We start from the raw sequence: 16,958 nt of genomic DNA, 5'->3' as shown, positions 1-16,958 counted from the left end.
GCAAGGGACACGCCCTGGGGACACCTGAGTGTGCAAGGGACACGCCCTGGGGACAGGGGACACCTGAGAGTGCAGGGGACACGCCCTGGGGACACCTGAGAGTGCAGGGGACATGCCCTGGGGACACCTGAGTGTGCAAGGGGCACGCCCTGGGGACACCTGAGTGTGCGAGGGGCACGCCCTGGGGACAGGGGACACCTGGGTGTGACAGGGGACACGCCCTGGGGACACCTGAGAGTGCGAGGGACACACCCTGGGGACAGGGGACACCTGGGTGTGACAGGGGACACACCTGGGGACACCTGAGTGTGCAAGGGACACACCTGGGGACACCTGAGAGTGTGAGGGACATGCCCTGGGGACACCTGAGAGTGTGAGGGACACACCTGGGGACACCTGAGTGTGCAAGGGGCACGCCCTGGGGACACGCCAATGTATGTGACACACCTGGAATCACCTGGGGACACACCTGAGGTCACCTGGGGACACCTGGGGTCACCTGGGGACGTCCTTGCACGCCCCCTTGCACACTCCCCTGCCCCCCCCCCCAGCTCACCTGCACCCCCAACCCCGCCCTGGCCGCGTCACCCTCACACCCACAGTGCCACCCCCGTGTCACCCGTGCCACCCCCGTGTCACCTGTGTGTCACCGTGTCACCCACGTGTCACCCGGCATGTCTCGGTGCCACCCCGGTGTCACCCCCGTGTTACCTGTGTCACCTGCATGCCTCAGTGTCACCCGTCACCGTGTCACCCATGCCACCCCCGTGTCACCTGTGTGTTACTGTGTCCCCCGTGTCCCCCATGTCCCCCATGTCCCCCCGTGTCCCCTGTGTCCCCCATGTCCCCCATGTCCCCCGTGTCCCCCGTGTCCCCCGTGTCCCCAGGCTGTCACACTGGCACCCAGTCCCGCGGGTCCTTTATTTACAGGGTCTATACACGGCTGTACAGCCCCTCCCCCGGCCGGGGAGGGGACACAGCTGTCCCCAAGTGCCACCCAACCTGCGAGAGGAGACACGGCTGTCCCCAGTGCCACCCAGCCCAGGAGAGAGGGGACACAGCTGTCCCCAAGTGCCACCCAGCCCAGGGGGGTTTGGGGGACGCGGGGGCTCCTGCCCCGTCGGTCCTGGGGAATTTGGGGAGTCCTGGGGGTCCCCGGTGTCACCACGAGTGTCCCCAGCCCGCGGTTGGGTGGCACTTGGGGACAGGAGCTTGTCCTGGAGCTCGTCCCAAGCCTGTGGTGGCAGGGAGGTGGCACCTGGGCACAGGAGCTTGTCCTGGGGCTTGTCCCCAACCTGTGGTGGCAGGGAGGTGGCACCTGGGCACAGGAGCTTGTCCTGGGGCTCGTCCCCAACCTGTGGTGGCAGGGAGGTGGCACTTGGGGACCCGAGTCCATCCTTGAGCCCACGTCAGCAGGGAGGGGACACTTGGGGCCTGGAGCATGTCCTGGGGCTTGGTGGTGTCCCCAAGCCAGTGACAGCAGGGAGGTGGCACTTGGGGACAGGAGCTTGTCCTGTGGCTCGTCCCCAAGCCCCTGATGGCAGGGAGGTGGCACCTGGGGACCAGCGTCCATCTCTGAAGCAGGGAGGTGGCACTTGGGGACAGGAGAATGTCCTTGAGCTCAGTGGTGGTGTCCCCAAGCCTGTGCCAGCAGCGAGGTGACACTTGGGGCCTGAAGAATGTCCTGGGGCTTGGTGGTGTCCCCAGCTCCACGTGGCCAGCAGCGAGGTGGCACTTGGGGACCGGAGTCTTTGCTTGACCCCACACCAGCAGGGAGGTGACACCCGGGGACCGCAGCCAGTCCTGGGGCACTGTCCTTGTCCCCAGCCCCACACCAGCAGGGAGGTGACACAGGTGACAAAGTCCTGGGGCACTGTCCTTGTCCCCAGCCCCACACCAGCGGGGAGGTGACACAGGTGACAAAGTCCTGGGGCACTGTCCTTGTCCCCAGCCCCACACCAGCAGGGAGGTGACACCTGGGGACTGAAGTCCATCCTTGACCCTACACCAGCAGGGAGGTGACAAAGTCCTGGGGCACTGTCCTTGTCCCCAACCCCACACCAGCGGGGAGGTGACACCCGAGGACCAGAGTCCATCTTGACCCCACACCAGCAGAGAGGTGACACCCGGGGACCGGAGCGGCGGGGACAGAGCCAGGCGGGCACAGGCGGGCGCCGGCTGTCCCCAGGTGTCCCCAGGTGTCCCCAGGTGTCCCCCCGGTGGGCGGCTCACACCAGGTGGCCGCGGCCGTTGATGTAGATGCCGTTGGAGCTGGGCTTGGCCTGCAGCATCCCGTTCTCCTGCACGAAGTGCGTCATGGCCGCCTTGATGGGGTCTCCCCCGCCGCCCCCGTCCTCCTCCTCCTCCTTGGGGTCCTTCCCGCCCGGCGGTGGCGGTGGTGGCGCCGCGGTGACAACGGGGACCACGGGGACGTCGGTCTGCGTCTCGATCTCCCGCACCGTGGAGAGCGTGGAGTAACTGCGGCCCTCGGGCTCCTCGCTCTGGGGACGAGGGACGAGGGACACGTCAGGGGCGCCACCGGGCGTGGGGCGGGGGTTGAGGGGGACACGGGCACCGTGGGGACATCAGCATGGGGACATGGGGACCATGGGGACATTGGCACCGTGGGGACATTGGCACCGTGGGGACGTCAGCATGGGGACATGGGGACCATGGGGACATTGGCACCGTGGGGACATTGGCACCGTGGGGATGTCAGCATGGGGACATGGGGACCATGGGGACATGGACAAGTGGGGACCATGGGGACATGGGCACCATGGGGACATGGACAACGGGGACATCACCATGGGGACCATGGGGATGTGGACAACGGGGACATCACCATGGGGACATGGGCAAGTAGGGACATCATCATGGGGACATGGGTACCATGGGGACATGGACAATGGTGACATCAGCACCATAGGGACATCAGCATGGGGACATGGGGACCAATGGGGACACAAACACCGTGGGGACATGGGGACCTTGGGGACATGGGCAACGGGAACATGGACAATGGGGACATCACCATGGGGACATGGGGACCATGGGGACATGGACAATGGGGACATCACCATGGGGACATGGAGACCATGGGGACCATGGGGACACAGGCACCATGGAGACATGGACAAGTGGGGACATGGACAACGGGGACATCACCATGGAGACATGGGGACCATGGGGACATGGACAAGGGGGACATCAGCATGGGGACATGGGGACCATGGGGACCATGGGGACACAGGCACCGTGGGGACATGGGCACCATGGGGACATGGACAAGGGGGACATCACCATGGGGACATGGGGACCATGGAGACATGGACAAGTGGGGACATGGACAACAGGGACATCACCATGGGGACATGGGGACCATGGGGACATGGACAACGGGGACATCAGCACCATGGGGACATAGCGACCATGGAGACATGGACAAGTTGGGACATGGACAACAGGGACATCACCATGGGGACATGGGGACCATGGGGACATGGACAATGGGGACATCAGCACCATGGGGACATAGCGACCATGGAGACATGGACAAGTGGGGACATGGACAACAGGGACATCACCATGGGGACATGGGGACCATGGGGACATGGGCAAGTAGGGACATCACCATGGGGACATCGGCACCATGAGGACATGGACAAATGGGGATGTCAGCATCATCGGGACACAGGGACCAATGGGGACATTGGCACCATGGTGACCAATGGGGACATTGGCACTGTGGGGACATGGGCAAGTGGGGACATCAGCACGGTGGAGACATGGACAAGTGGGGACATGGGCACTGTGGGGACACAGGGACCACTGGGGACATTGGCCCCATGGGGACCAAGGGACACCAGTGGGGACACGGGGACCAATGGGGACATGGGCACTGTGGGGACGTGGGGACCATGGGGACATGGGCACTGATGGGGACATGGACATCATTTGGGACATGGACGCTGATCAGAGCAAGGGCAAGGACAGGGACACCAAAGGGGACATGGGGAGGACCAGGTGAGGTGGGCACCACGGGGACATGGGCATCACCAGAGACACGGGGACATGGGTGACAGGAGTGTCACTGGAGACACAGCCACCCCCAGGAACGTGGTGTGCCCGTGTCCCCCGTGTCCCCGGGGCTCACCATGGCGGAGCAGATGCTGGTGCCACGCAGGCTGTCCCCTCGCAGGCTGTCCCCTCGCAGGCTGTCCCCTCGCAGGCTGCCCTGGCGACTCTCCGTCCGCAGCTGCAGCGTCTCCTCCAGCTGGGACAGCCCGGTCAGCACCCAGGACACCCCCGGACACCCCATGGTCACCCATGGTCACCCCTGGACACTCCATGGACACACCATGGACTGACCCCATGGACACCTTATGGACACCCCCGGACACCCCATGGACACCCCAACATCTGACCCCATGGACACCCCATGGACACCCCTGGACACCCCATGGACACCCCAAAGTCTGACCCCATGGTCACCCCAACGTCTGACCCCATGGACACCCCATGGACACCCCTGGACACCCCATGGACACCCCAACGTCTGGCCCCATGGACACCCCAACGTCTGACCCCATGGTCACCCCTGGACACCCCATGGACATTCCATGGACTGACCCCATGGACATCCCATGGACACCCCCAGACACCCCTGGACACCCCATGGACATTCCATGGACTGACCCCATGGACACCCCATGGACACCCTGGACACCCCATGGACACCCCAAAGTCTGACCCCATGGACTGACCCCAACGTCTGACCCCATGGTCACCCCTGGACACCCCATGGACACACCATGGACTGACCCCATGGACATCCCATGGAAACCCCCAGACACCCCTGGACACCCCATGGACACCCCAAAGTCTGACCTCATGGACACCCCACAGCCCAACCCAAACCCCCTTCCTTGGTCACCCCAAGGCCCTGCTCCCCCCACCCCGGGCCCCCCAATCCCCCCCGATGGGCACCCATCACCCCAGGCCCCCCAATCCCCCCCGATGGGCACCCATCACCCCAGGCCCCCCAATCCCCACCCCGGGGCCCCCAGTCCCCTCCTGGCCCCCCGTTTCCGTGCCCCACCTGTGCCCGGGGGTCGCTGCCGTGGCTGGAGTGGAGCCTCCGGATGGAATTCTCCCGGGTCAGCGTCAGCTCCTCCTCGCTGGGGACACGGGGGACACTCAGCACCGGTGTCCCCTCCCCTGTCCCCTCATCTCCTGCTGTGTCCACCCCCCGTGTCCTCCCACGTCCCCTCGTGGCCATCTCCCACAACCCCAGTGTCCCCCGTGTCACCCGTGTCCTGCCATGTCCTCTGTGTCTATCCCATGTCCCCATCGTGTCCCCTACGTCCCCCATGTCCCCACATCCCCCTATGCCCTCCATGTCCCCATATCCATCCATGTCCCTCATGTCCCTCATGTCCTCTGTGTCCCCCCATGTTCCCATGTTCCTCATGTCCCCATGTCCCTCCATGTCCCCTATGTACCTCATGTCCTTCCATGTCCCTCATATCCCCATGTCCTCCATGTCCCCCCATGTCCCCATGTCCCCCATGTCCCCATGTCCCCCCATGTCCCTCATGTCCCCCCATGTCCCCATGTCCCCCCATGTCCCTCATGTCCCCCCATGTCCCCCATGTCCCCCCATGTCCCTCATGTCCCCCATGTCTCTCGTGTCCCCATGTCCCCCCATGTCCCTCATGTCCCCCCATGTCCCTCATGTCCCCCATGTCTCTCGTGTCCCCATGTCCCCCCATGTCCCTCATGTCCCCCCATGTCCCCATGTCCCCCATGTCCCCATGTCCCCATGTCCCTCATGTCCCCCCATGTCCCTCATGTCCCCCATGTCCCTCATGTCCCCGTGTCCCCCATGTCCCCGTGTCCCCTCCCTTACTACTTCTCGGAGATGCGCTGGGTCTTGCGTTTGTGGTACAGGGTCATGACCACCACGACGATGACGAGGACGCAGAGCAGGACGGCGGCGATGACCCCGACCACGACCACCGAGGCCGACACCAGGTCCACGCGGCGCACGGTGTCCTCTGCGGGCACCCACGGGGGTCAGGGGACACCCCGGACCCAGGGGACACCCCAAACGGGGGGGACCCCAAAAGGCTGAGTGGGACACCCCAAAAGGTGGCATGGGACAGTGGGTGGGTGACCAGCGGGTTGGAACGGACAGCAAGAGGTGTCAGAGGGACAGATGGACAGACAAATCCATGGACAGGCAGATGGATGGACAGATGGACAGATGGATGGACAGATGGATGATGGATGGATGATGGATGGATGATGGATGGATGATGGATGGATAGATGGATGATGGATGATGGATGGATGATGGATGGATGATGGTTGGATGGATGGATGGATGATGGATGGATGATGGATGGATGATGGATGGATAGATGGATGATGGATGATGGATGGATGATGGATGGATGATGGTTGGATGGATGGATGGATGATGGATGGATGATGGATGGATGATGGATGGATGGATGATGGATGGATGGATGGATGGACGGACGGATGGATGATGGATGGATGGATGATGGATGGATGGATGGATGGATGGATGGATAATGGATGGATGGAGGATGGATGGATGGATGGATGATGGATGGACGGATGATGGATGGATGGATGGACGGATGGATGATGGATGATGGATGGATGGATGGATGGAGGGATGGACGGATGATGGATGGATGATGGATGGATGGATGGATGGATGATGGATGGACGGATGGATGATGGATGGATGATGGATGGATGGATGATGGATGGATGATGGATGGATGATGGATGGATGGATGGATGGATGGATGGAGGGATGGATGGATGGATGGATGATGGATGGATGATGGATGGAGGGATGGATGGATGGATGGATGGATGATGGATGGATGATGGATGATGGATGGATGGATGGATGATGGATGGATGATGGATGGATGATGGATGGATGGATGGAAGGACAGATGGACAAGTGGGTGGTCAGATGAACGGACAGACAGACACAGACAGATGCAGAAACCAAGCCCAGCACTCTCCTCTCCGCCACCCTGGGGGTGTCCCCACCTGTGGCGCGTCCCCGGATGCTGACGTTGGCCCGGGCCTCCTTGGCGGCCACGCGGTTGGACACTCGGCACACGTAGTCGCCAGCGTCGGCCACGGCCAGCGGCCGCTGGAACAGCAGCGTGTCCCCCTTGGCCCTGACGCCCTCGGGCAGCGGCGCGTCCACCCTGCGGGGACAGCCCGGTGACACAACCGGTGACACAACCGGTGACAGAACTGGTGACAGAACCGGTGACAGCACCGGTGACACAACTGGTGACAGAACCAGTGACAGCCCAGTGTCAGCCAGGTGACACAACCGGTGACAGAACCGGTGACAGCCCAGTGACAGAAACAGTGACATCCCAGTGTCAGCCCCGGTGACACAACCGGTGTCAGCCCCGGTGGCAGAACCGGTGATAGAACCAGTGACAGCTCAGTGACAGAACCGGTGACAGAACTGGTGACACAACTGGTGACAGCCTGGTGACATCCCAGTGTCAGCCCCGGTGACAGCCCCAGTGACAGAACCGGTGACAGAACCAGTGACAGCTCAGTGACAGAACCGGTGACAGAACTGGTGACACAACTGGTGACACAACTGGTGACAGCCTGGTGCCAGCCCCAGTGTCAGCCCCGGTGACAGAACCAGTGACAGAACCAGTGACAGAACCAGTGACACCCTGGTGACAGAACCAGTGATATCCCAGTGTCAGCCCCACTGACAGAACCGGTGACAGCCCTGGTGACACCCCCGGTGACATGTCCTGGTGACATCTCCCAGTGCCAGCCCCCCGTGACAACCCCCAGTGACATCTCCTGGCCATGGCCCCTGTGACACTTCCCAGTGACACCCCCGGTGACATCTCCTGGTGACACCCCTGTGACATCTCATGGTGACACCCCCGGTGACACCCCTGTGACACTCCCCAGTGACACCCCCGGTGACATCTCCTGGTGACACTCCCCGGCCTGCCCGGGCGGGTGGCGGTGGCGGCGGTGCCATCAAAGCCGGCGGTGCCGGTTCCCACGGGTGACGCCCAGCCGGGCACCGCGGGGCCTGTCCGGGCACGCGGCGCTGCCGGGCCCAGCCACGGCGGCACCGGCACCGGGACGGGCGTGGGCAGGGGTGGCAGGGACAGGGGTGACACGGCAGGGACACGGCAGGGACACGGCAGGGACACGGCAGGGACACGGGCACAGGGACACGGGCACAGGGACATGGCAGGGACACGGCACAGGGACACGGGCACAGGGACACGGCAGGGACACGGGCACAGGAAGAGGGGGACATGTCAGGGACAGGGGTGACACAGCAGGGACACAGCAGGGACACAGGCACAGGGACACGGCATGGGACACGGCACAGGGACATGGCACAGGGACACGGGCACAGGGACACGGGCACAGGGACATGGCAGGGACACGGCACAGGGACACGGGCACAGGGACACGGCACAGGGACACGGCAGGGACATGGGCACAGGGACACGGGCACAGGGACACGGCAGGAACACGGGCACAGGGACACGGGCACAGGGACACGGCAGGGACACGGGCACAGGAGCAGGGGGACATGGCAGGGACAGGGGTGACACAGCAGGGACACGGCAGGGACACGGCACAGGGACATGGCAGGGACATGGACACAGGGACACAGCAGTGACATGGGCAAAGGGACATGGGGACAGGGACACAGCAGGGACACGGCAGGGACACGGCACAGGGACACGGCACAGGAGCAGGGGGACGTGGCAGGGACAGGAGGGACACAGCAGGGACATGGGGGGACATGGGGGGACACAGCAGGGACATGGGGGGACGTGGGCACAGGGACATGGGGGACATGGGCACAGGGACATGGCAAGGACAGGGAGGACACCAACACGGGCAGCAGGGACACAGCAGGGTCATGGACATGGACACGGTCAGGGGACACGGTGGGGACAGAGCTGGGGCAGGGGACACCACAGGGACATGGGGGGACACCACAGGGACACCAACGTGCTCCAGACCCTGCTGGGGACACAGGGGGACACAGGCGAGGGCAGAGGGCTGTGGGGAGGTGATGGGGGGTGACAGGCGGTGACGGGGGGTGGCAGGGTGTGACGGGGGGTGGCAGGGGGTGGCAGGGGGTGGCGGGGGGTGGCAGGGGGTGACAGGGGTGGCAGGGGGTGGCAGGGGGGGGCAGGGGGTGGCAGGGGGTGGCAGGCGGTGGCAGGGGGTGACAGGGGGTGACAGGCGGTGGCAGGCGGTGGCAGGGGGTGGCAGGGGGTGGCAGGCGGTGACAGGGGGTGACAGGCGGTGGCGGGGGGTGGCAGGGGCTGACAGGGGGTAGCAGGGGGGGGCAGGGGGTGACAGGCGGTGGCGGGGGGTGACAGGGGGTAGCAGGGGCTGACAGGGGGTAGCAGGGGGGGGCAGGGGGTGACAGGCAGTGGCAGGGGGTAGCAGGGGGTGACAGGGGGTGGCAGGGGGTAGCAGGGGGTAGCAGGGGGTGACAGGGGGTAGCAGGGGGTGACAGGCGGTGGCAGGGTGTGACAGGCGGTGGCAGGGTGTGACAGGCAGTGGCAGGGTGTGGCAGGGGCCTCACCGTGTCCAGTTGTAGGTCGGGGGGGGGTTGCCGTCCCCCAGGCAGGTCAGCGCCGCCCCCTCCATCCCCTCCTGCCACTCGGCCGTGTGGCCCAGCACCGAGGCGTCCGACAGGTCTGGGGACACCGAGGGGACAGTCAGGGGACAAGGCCCCACGGCCCCACGGTGTCCCCCCGTGCCCCTCATCCTCCCCCCGCCCCATGTCCCACCCTGCGTGTCCCCAAGGTCCTCCGTGCCAGCATCCCCCAGTGTCACCCGTGTCCCCAACACCCTCCACCTGCCCAGTGCCCACGATGTCCCCAACGTCCCCAACACGCTCCGTGTCCCCGGTGTCCTCCATGTCCCCAACGTCCCCAACACGCTCCGTGTCCCCGGTGTCCTCCACACCTCTCGATATCCCCATGTGTCCCTCAAGGCTCTCCCTGTCCCCAGTGCCCATCATGTCCCCAAGACCCTCCACGTCCCCCATGTCCCCAACCCCCTCTGTGTCCCCAATGCCCTCCATGTCCCCAATGCCCATCACACCCCATGTCCCCTACACCCTCCATGTCCCCTGTCACCTTCCATGTCCTCAGTGTCCCCCATGTCCCCAACACCCCCCATGTCCCCAACACTCCCCACATCCCCAATGCCCCCCATCTCCCCATTGCTCTCCACACCCCCCATGTCCCCCAAGCCCCCCATGTCCCCAGAGCTCTCCACACCCCCCATGTCCCCCAAGCCCCCCATGTCCCCAGAGCTCTCCACACCCCCCATGTCCCCCAAGCCCCCCATGTCTCCAACACCCCCCATGTCCCCATTGCTCTCCACACCCCCCAAGCCCCCCACGGCCCCGGCGGTGCCCGCGGGCGCACAGGCGACGTTGAGCAGGTGGGTGATCCTCTTCTCGTGGCTCAGGCCGGGGTGTGCCACCACGCAGGTGAGGCTCTTGCCGTTCATGCTGCGCCCGGGCACCAGGAAGAACTCGCTGGTGACCGAGGCGGAGCGCGCGTGGGCCGAGCGCCGCGTGGCGTTGGTGCCGCGCACCTCGGTCTCCCAGCGCACCGAGGGCACCGGGCTGCCCTCGGCCGTGCACGAGGCCGCCAGCGTCCGGCCCTGCCCTTCCTCCAGCGGCGGGCCCGGGTTCAGGATGGGCAGCGGTGGCACTGCCAGGGGGGACAGGGCGGGACGGGGCTCGGTTGGGCGCTCGGTGTGTTGGCGGTGTGTGGTGGTGTGTCGCTGTTGTGTCCCCAAAGTCCCCACGTCCCACATGCCCATGGGGTTCCCTCTGCCCTCCACATGCCCCGTGTCCCCTGTGCCCCCCATGTCCCCATGTCCCCTGTGTCCCCATGCCCCAGATCCCTGTCCCATGTCCCCTGTGCCCCCCATGTCCCGTGTGTCCCACATGCCCCAGATCCCTGTCCCATGTGTCCCCATGTCCCCTGTGTCCCCATGCCCCGTGTGTCCCACATGCCCCAGATCCCTGTCCCATGTGTCCCCATGTCCCCTGTGTCCCCATGCCCCGTGTGTCCCACATGCCCCAGATCCCTGTCCCATGTCCCCTGTGCCCCCCATGTCCCGTGTGTCCCATGTGTCCCCATGTCCCCTGTGTCCCAGATGCCCCATATCCCCTGTCCCTCATGTCCCTAGCCCCACATGTCCCATGTCCCCTGTGTCCCTGTGTCTCACATGTCCCACATCACTGTTCCCCCGTGTCCCCCATGTCCTCAGCCCCACATCTCTGTCCCCTTTCCCACGTGTCCCTGTGCCCCATGTCCCCTGTGTCCCCACATCCCCATGTCCCTGTCCCCATGTCCCCCATGACCCCCATGTCCCCAGCCCCACATCCCTGTCCTGTGTCCCCATGTCCCCGTCCCTGTGTCCCTGTGCCCCATGTCCCTGTGTCCCCACATCCCCATGTCCCTGTCCCCATGTCCCCACATCCCCTGTCCCCATGTCCCCAGCGCCATGTCCCCCGTCCCCGCGACCCTGTCCCCACATCCCTGTCCCCGTGTCCCTGTGTCCCCATGTCCCCATATCCCCATGTCTCTGTCCCCCATGTCCCCCTGTCCCCTGTGTCCCCATGTCCCCGTGTCCTCACATCCCCATGTCCCTCTCCCCATGTTCCTCTCCTCATGTCCCCTATGTCCCCCATGACCCCAGCCCCATGTCCCCCATGTCCCCTCTGTCCCCATGTCCCCAGCCCCACATCCCCGTGTCCCCTGTGTCCCCACATCCCCATGTCCCTGTCACCATGTCTCCCATGTCCCCCACGTCCCTGTGTCCCTCGTGTCCCCACATCCCCACATCCCCATCCCCATGTCCCCTCATCCCCACATCCCTGTGTCCCCCATGTCCCCCACATCCCCATATCTCCACGTCCATGTCACCATGTCTCCCATGTCCCCCACGTCCCTGTGTCCCCCGTGTCCCCACATCCCCATGTCCCTCTCCCCATGTCCCCATGTCCCCATGTCCCCCATGTCCCTCTCCCCATGTCCCCATGTCCCCACATCCCTGTCCCCATGTCCCCCATGTCCCCATGTCCCCCATGTCCCTCTCCCCATGTCCCCATGTCCCCACATCCCTGTCCCCATGTCCCCCATGTCCCCACATCCCTGTCCCCATGTCCCCACATTCCTGTCTCCCATGTCCCCAGCTCCATGTCCCCGTGTCCCCACATCCCCACATCCCCGTGTCCCCCATGTCCCCACACCCTGTCCCCTTCCCCGTGTCCCCACGTCCCCGTGTCCCCCGTGTCCCCACACCCTGTCCCCGTGTCCCCACGTCCCCGTGTCCCCACACCCTGTCCCCTTCCCCGTGTCCCCCGTGTCCCTGTGTCCCCCACATCCCCATATCTCCATGTCCCTGTCACCATGTCTCCCATGTCCCCCGTGTCCCCACATCCCCACGTCCCCGTGTCCCCCGTGTCCCGCGCCCCGTCCCCGCGCTCACCCAGCACCCGGAGCGTCAGGCGCCCCTCGAAGCTGCCCATGGGGAAGGTGATGAGGTGGCACTCGTAGTCGCCCTCGTCGCCCTGCACGGCGTTGCGCAGGACGACGTCGCCGTCGCGCAGGTCGCCGTGGCCGCGCCGCAGCACGCGCCCGGCGAAGGCCTCCTGCACGTGCTCGCCGTGCTGCGGGTTCAGCACCGCCACCTCGGCGGGCGCCGCGCCCGCGCCGCGCTTCAGCCACGTCACCTGCACCACCTGCTCCCGCTCCTGCGCCCGGTACCGGCACGGCAGCACCACGTCCTGGCCCAGCACGGCCGTCACGGCGCGCGGCACCTCCACGCGGCCCGCGCCTGCGGGGCACAGGGGCGGCTGTGGCACCTGGGGGCACCTGGGGGACACCTGGGGGACACCTGGGGGACACCTGAGTGTGGCACCTGGGTGCACCTGGGACACCTGGGGGACACCTGAGTGTGGCACCTGTCTGTGAGTACAGGCACCTCCATGCGGCCCGCGCCTGCGGGGCACAGGGGGCGGCTGTGGCACCTGGGGGCACCTGGGGGATCTGGGGGACACCTGAGACACCTGGGGCACCTGGGGGACACCTGAGTGTGGCACCTGGGGGGCACCTGGGACACCTGGGGGACACCTGAGACACCTGGGACACCTGGGGGACACCTGGGGGACACCTGAGACACCTGGGACACCTGGGGGACACCTGAGTGTGGCACCTGGGGGACACCTGGGACACCTGAGTGTGGCACCTGGGGGACACCTGAGGAACATAAGGGACACCTGGGACACCTGAGGGACCTGAGAGACACCTGAGGGACACCTGGGCACACCTGCAGGATTTGGGGTCCAGGTTGGGGGGATGGCTGGGGTTTGGGGTGCAGATTAGGGGTGCAGATTTGGGGTAAAGGATTGGGGGTGCGGATTTGGGGTGCGGGATTTGGGGTGCAGGATTTGGGGTGCAGGATTTGAGCTGCAGATTTGGGCTCATGAGGTGCCATTGGGTGCGAGTTTGGGGTGCAGATTAGGGGTGCAGATTTGGGGTGCGGGATTTGGGGTGCAGGATTTGGGGTGCGGGATTTGGGGTGCAGAATTTGGGGTGCAGATTAGGGGTGCAGATTTGGGGTAAAGGATTGGGGGTGCGGATTTGGGGTGCGGGATTTGGGGTGCAGGATTTGGGGTGCCAGATTTGGGGTGCAGGATTTGGGGTGCAGGATTTGGGGTGCAGATTTGGGGTGCAGGATTTGGGGGCAGGATTTGGGGTGCAGATTCGGGGTGCAGATTTGGGGCTCATTAGGTCCCTTTGGGTGCGAGTTTGGGGTGCAGGGTTTGGGGTGCTGCCGGGGGAGGGGTTGAGCTGCATTTTTGGGGATGCATTTTTGGGAGGGGGCGTGTCCCGCAGTTTTGGGGGGGCGTGTCCCGCAGTTTTGGGGGGCGTGTCCGCAGTTTTGGGGGGCGTGTCCCGCAGTTTGGGGGGGCGTGTCCGCAGTTTTGGGGGGCGTGTCCCGCAGTTTTGGGGGGGCGTGTCCCGCAGTTTGGGGGGGCGTGTCCCGCCCCGCCGCCGCCAGAAGCGGCCGGGCCGGCCCGTCCAGCCCAACCGGCCGGGACGGCTCCCGCGCTGCCGCCCCCGCCGAGCCCCCCGGGGGGCTCCCCAAAATTCCCCCCGGGCACCCCAACCCCCCCGAGGACCCCCCGACTCATTAACCCCATCACTAATTACCCCGCAGCCCCCCCGCCGCCTCCGCGTGCCTCAGTTTCCCCGAGCGCCGCCGCGCTCGCAGAGCTCGGGGGGAGCCCCGGGGGCAGCTCGGGGGGTCCCGGGAGGGCTCCGGGGGGACCCCGCGGGGGTCGCGGCGGCCGTGGGGCGGTCCGGGGGTTCCGTGGGGAGGTTCCCCCCTCGGGGCGTCCCCACCCAGCGCGGCCCGAGCGCGTGGGAACCGGCGCGGGAACCGGCTGAACCGGCCCCGCGGCCCCACGCCCCGGCCGCGCGCGGGGGGGCCCAAAACGGCCCCGCCGGCGGGTCCCGGGGGTCCCGGCGGGTCCCGGGGGTCCCCCCGAACCCCCCCGGGGGTCCCCGAGGGGCAGAGCCCCGCGTGGGGGGTGGGGAGCCGCCCGGGGCGGGTTTTTCCCACGGGGACGCGCGCGCACGTGGGGGTCACCCCCTGTCCCCGCACCCCAAAGAGGGGAGGGGGACCCACGGAAGGTGGGACCCCCACCCAATCCAAAAAACGCGCGTGGGAACCCCTCGCACACGCGTGGGAACCCCTCGCACACGCGTGTGCGCCCCACGCCCCCGCAGAGCCCCGAGGAGGACCCGGGGACCCCCCAGAACCCCCACCCACCCCGTGGGGTGCGGGTCGCGCGTGGGGGGGGTCAACACCCCCGGTGACCCGCGGGGGGGGGGTGATCCCCATCCCGTTCCCACGGGTCCTGAGGGGAAACTGAGGCACGGCGGGGGAGGGGGACACACCCCCCCACGCTCACCGTGTGCAGCACCCGTGGGTGCAGCCCCCCCCCCACGCCCCCAACCTGCGTGGGACCCCAAAACAAGGGGGGGGGGTGGGGACGGGGCGGGACCCCCCGGGGCATCCCGGTGTCGCCGTTCCCACGGTTTGCCATCCCCCCCCACCCCGGGGTGTCCCCAGCGGGGTCCGCGCCCCCCGCGTGCCCCGTGGGGGTGGGGGGGGGGGGGGAGCGGAGCCCACGCGGAGGCGCAGGTGCGCACCCACGGGCGCGCGCGCAGGTGTGCGCGCTCCCGCGTGGGAAGCGCCCGCGGCGCGGACCCCCCCCCGCCCCCCCCCCACGCTCCCACCCGGTGCGCGGACACGCGGACACGCGCACGGACACGCGGACACGCGCACGGACACGCGGACACGCGCGCGGACACTCGGACACGCGCGCACGGACACGCGAGCGCTCCCACGTACGCGCGCACCTGCGCGCGCCCCCGCGGCTCCCCCCGCACCCCACCACCGTCCCGCCGCTGCTCCCGGTCCCGGTTTCCCTTTCCCGGTCCCGGTTTCCCTTTCCCCGGTTCCCTTTTGGTCTCGGTTTCCCTCTCCCGGTCCCGGTTTCGCCCCCCCCCTCCCCGGTTTCACCCCACCCCCCGCTCCACGCGAGCCGCTGCCCCCCCCACCCGCCAGCCCCGGTCCCGGTTCGGCCCCTCCGGGGGCTGCCGGTGCCCCCGGGAGCTCCGGGCTGTCCCCGGTGCCTCCGACCCGCGGCGCCGGTTCGGGGGAACCGTGGGAGCCGCCGCTGCCGTCCCAGCCCCGTCCCTGTCCCGGTGCCTGTCCCGGTGCCTATCCCGGTCCCAATCCCGGTCCCGGTGCCCCGGTGGCCCTTACCGCTGGCGGCGAGGAGGAAGCTGAGCAGCAGCACGGGCGCCCCGGGCCGCATCCCGCGCGGGTCCATGCGGAGCGCTCCGGGCTCACGGCGCGGCTCGGCCCCCGGCCAGCACCATCCGGGCCGGACCGGGCCCCACCGGGACAGCCCGGGACGCTCCGGGACAACCCCGGGGCCGCTGAGCAAAAACCTCGGCGGGTCGCTGCGGGCGGCAGCGGGCGGAACCGGGAGCCAGCGGGACGCAGCGAGGGGCTCCGGGCTGAGCCGGGCCGGGCCGGGCGGGGCCGGGCGGGAGCGGGGCCGATCGGGCCGGTGGCGGCGGAGGGGCCGGTGCCGCCGGGCTGCGGGACGGGAGCGGGGCCGGGGCGGGGCCGGGGCGGGACCGGGGCGGGACCGGGGCGGGACCGGGGCGGGGCGGGCGGGGAAGGGGCGTGGCCAGGCGGGGAGGGGCGGGGCCGAGTGGGAAATGGGCGTGGTCAGGCGGAGAATGGGCGTGGCCAGGCAGATGGACGGTGCATGGGAGGGGCGTGGCCAGGTGCGGAGGGGCGTGGCCAGGTGCGGAGGGGCGTGGCCAGGTGCGGAGGGGCGTGGCCGGGCGGGGCGGACCGGTCCGGCAGGTCCGGCCGGGGGCGGGGCCCGGGGCGCGGCCTTAAAAGGGCGATGGCCGCGGGGGGAGCAGTGGGGCCACACCCGGCGGGGGGAGCGGGCACGGCCGGGAGCGCTCCCGGTGCGGCCCCGGTGTGTTCCCGGTGAGCTCCCAGTAACCCCCCATGGCATTCCCAGTGCTCCCAGTAACCCTCCATGGCATTCCCAGTGCTCCCAGTAACCCTCCACGGCATCCCCAGTGCTCCCAGTAACCCCCCATGGCATTCCCAGTGCTCCCAGTAACCCCCCATGGCATTCCCAGTGCTCCCAGTAACCCCCCATGGCATTCCCAGTGCTCCCAGTAACACCCCATGGACCTCCCAGTGCTCCCAGTAACCCTCCACGGCACCCCCAGTGCTCCCAG

General features: G+C 67.3%; 1 protein-coding gene across 1 annotated transcript; it reads right to left on the bottom strand.

Annotated features, from left to right (window-relative positions):
- Nucleotides 1-902: 902 nt before the first annotated feature.
- NECTIN4 (nectin cell adhesion molecule 4) lies at nucleotides 903-16,276 on the bottom strand. The gene is made up of 11 exons (XM_085560661.1): nucleotides 15,952-16,276; nucleotides 12,601-12,948; nucleotides 10,521-10,811; nucleotides 9,668-9,782; nucleotides 7,102-7,265; nucleotides 5,912-6,059; nucleotides 5,102-5,180; nucleotides 4,157-4,276; nucleotides 1,937-2,501; nucleotides 1,379-1,873; nucleotides 903-1,318 (listed from the first exon to the last, which is right to left on the bottom strand). The coding sequence occupies exons 1-9, from the start codon at nucleotides 16,016-16,018 to the stop codon at nucleotides 2,229-2,231; spliced, it is 1,605 nt and encodes a 534-aa protein (XP_085416787.1). The 5' UTR covers nucleotides 16,019-16,276; the 3' UTR covers nucleotides 903-1,318; nucleotides 1,379-1,873; nucleotides 1,937-2,228.
- Between the last annotated feature and the right edge of the window lie 682 nt (nucleotides 16,277-16,958).

The sequence above is a fragment of the Lonchura striata genome, chromosome 25 (genome assembly GCF_050655825.1).
Source record: "Lonchura striata isolate lonStrDom1 chromosome 25, ASM5065582v1, whole genome shotgun sequence".
In the NCBI taxonomy this organism is placed as follows: domain Eukaryota; kingdom Metazoa; phylum Chordata; class Aves; order Passeriformes; family Estrildidae; genus Lonchura; species Lonchura striata.
The sequence above is the reverse complement of the archived record's forward strand: the minus strand, read 5'-3'. Positions and strand labels throughout refer to the sequence as shown.

What these genes read in the sequence shown, in the direction of transcription:
- NECTIN4 (XM_085560661.1), bottom strand. Translation starts at nt 16,018, where the DNA reads ATGGACCCGCGCGGGATGCGGCCCGGGGCGCCCGTGCTGCTGCTCAGC. An exon ending in CCGACCTACAACTGGACACG is followed by an intron (nt 7,266 to 9,667) that starts GTGAGGCCCCTG and finishes CTGTCCCCGCAG; the next exon opens with GGTGGACGCGCCGCTGCCCG. An exon ending in GCAGCGACCCCCGGGCACAG is followed by an intron (nt 4,277 to 5,101) that starts GTGGGGCACGGA and finishes GGGCTGTCCCAG; the next exon opens with CTGGAGGAGACGCTGCAGCT.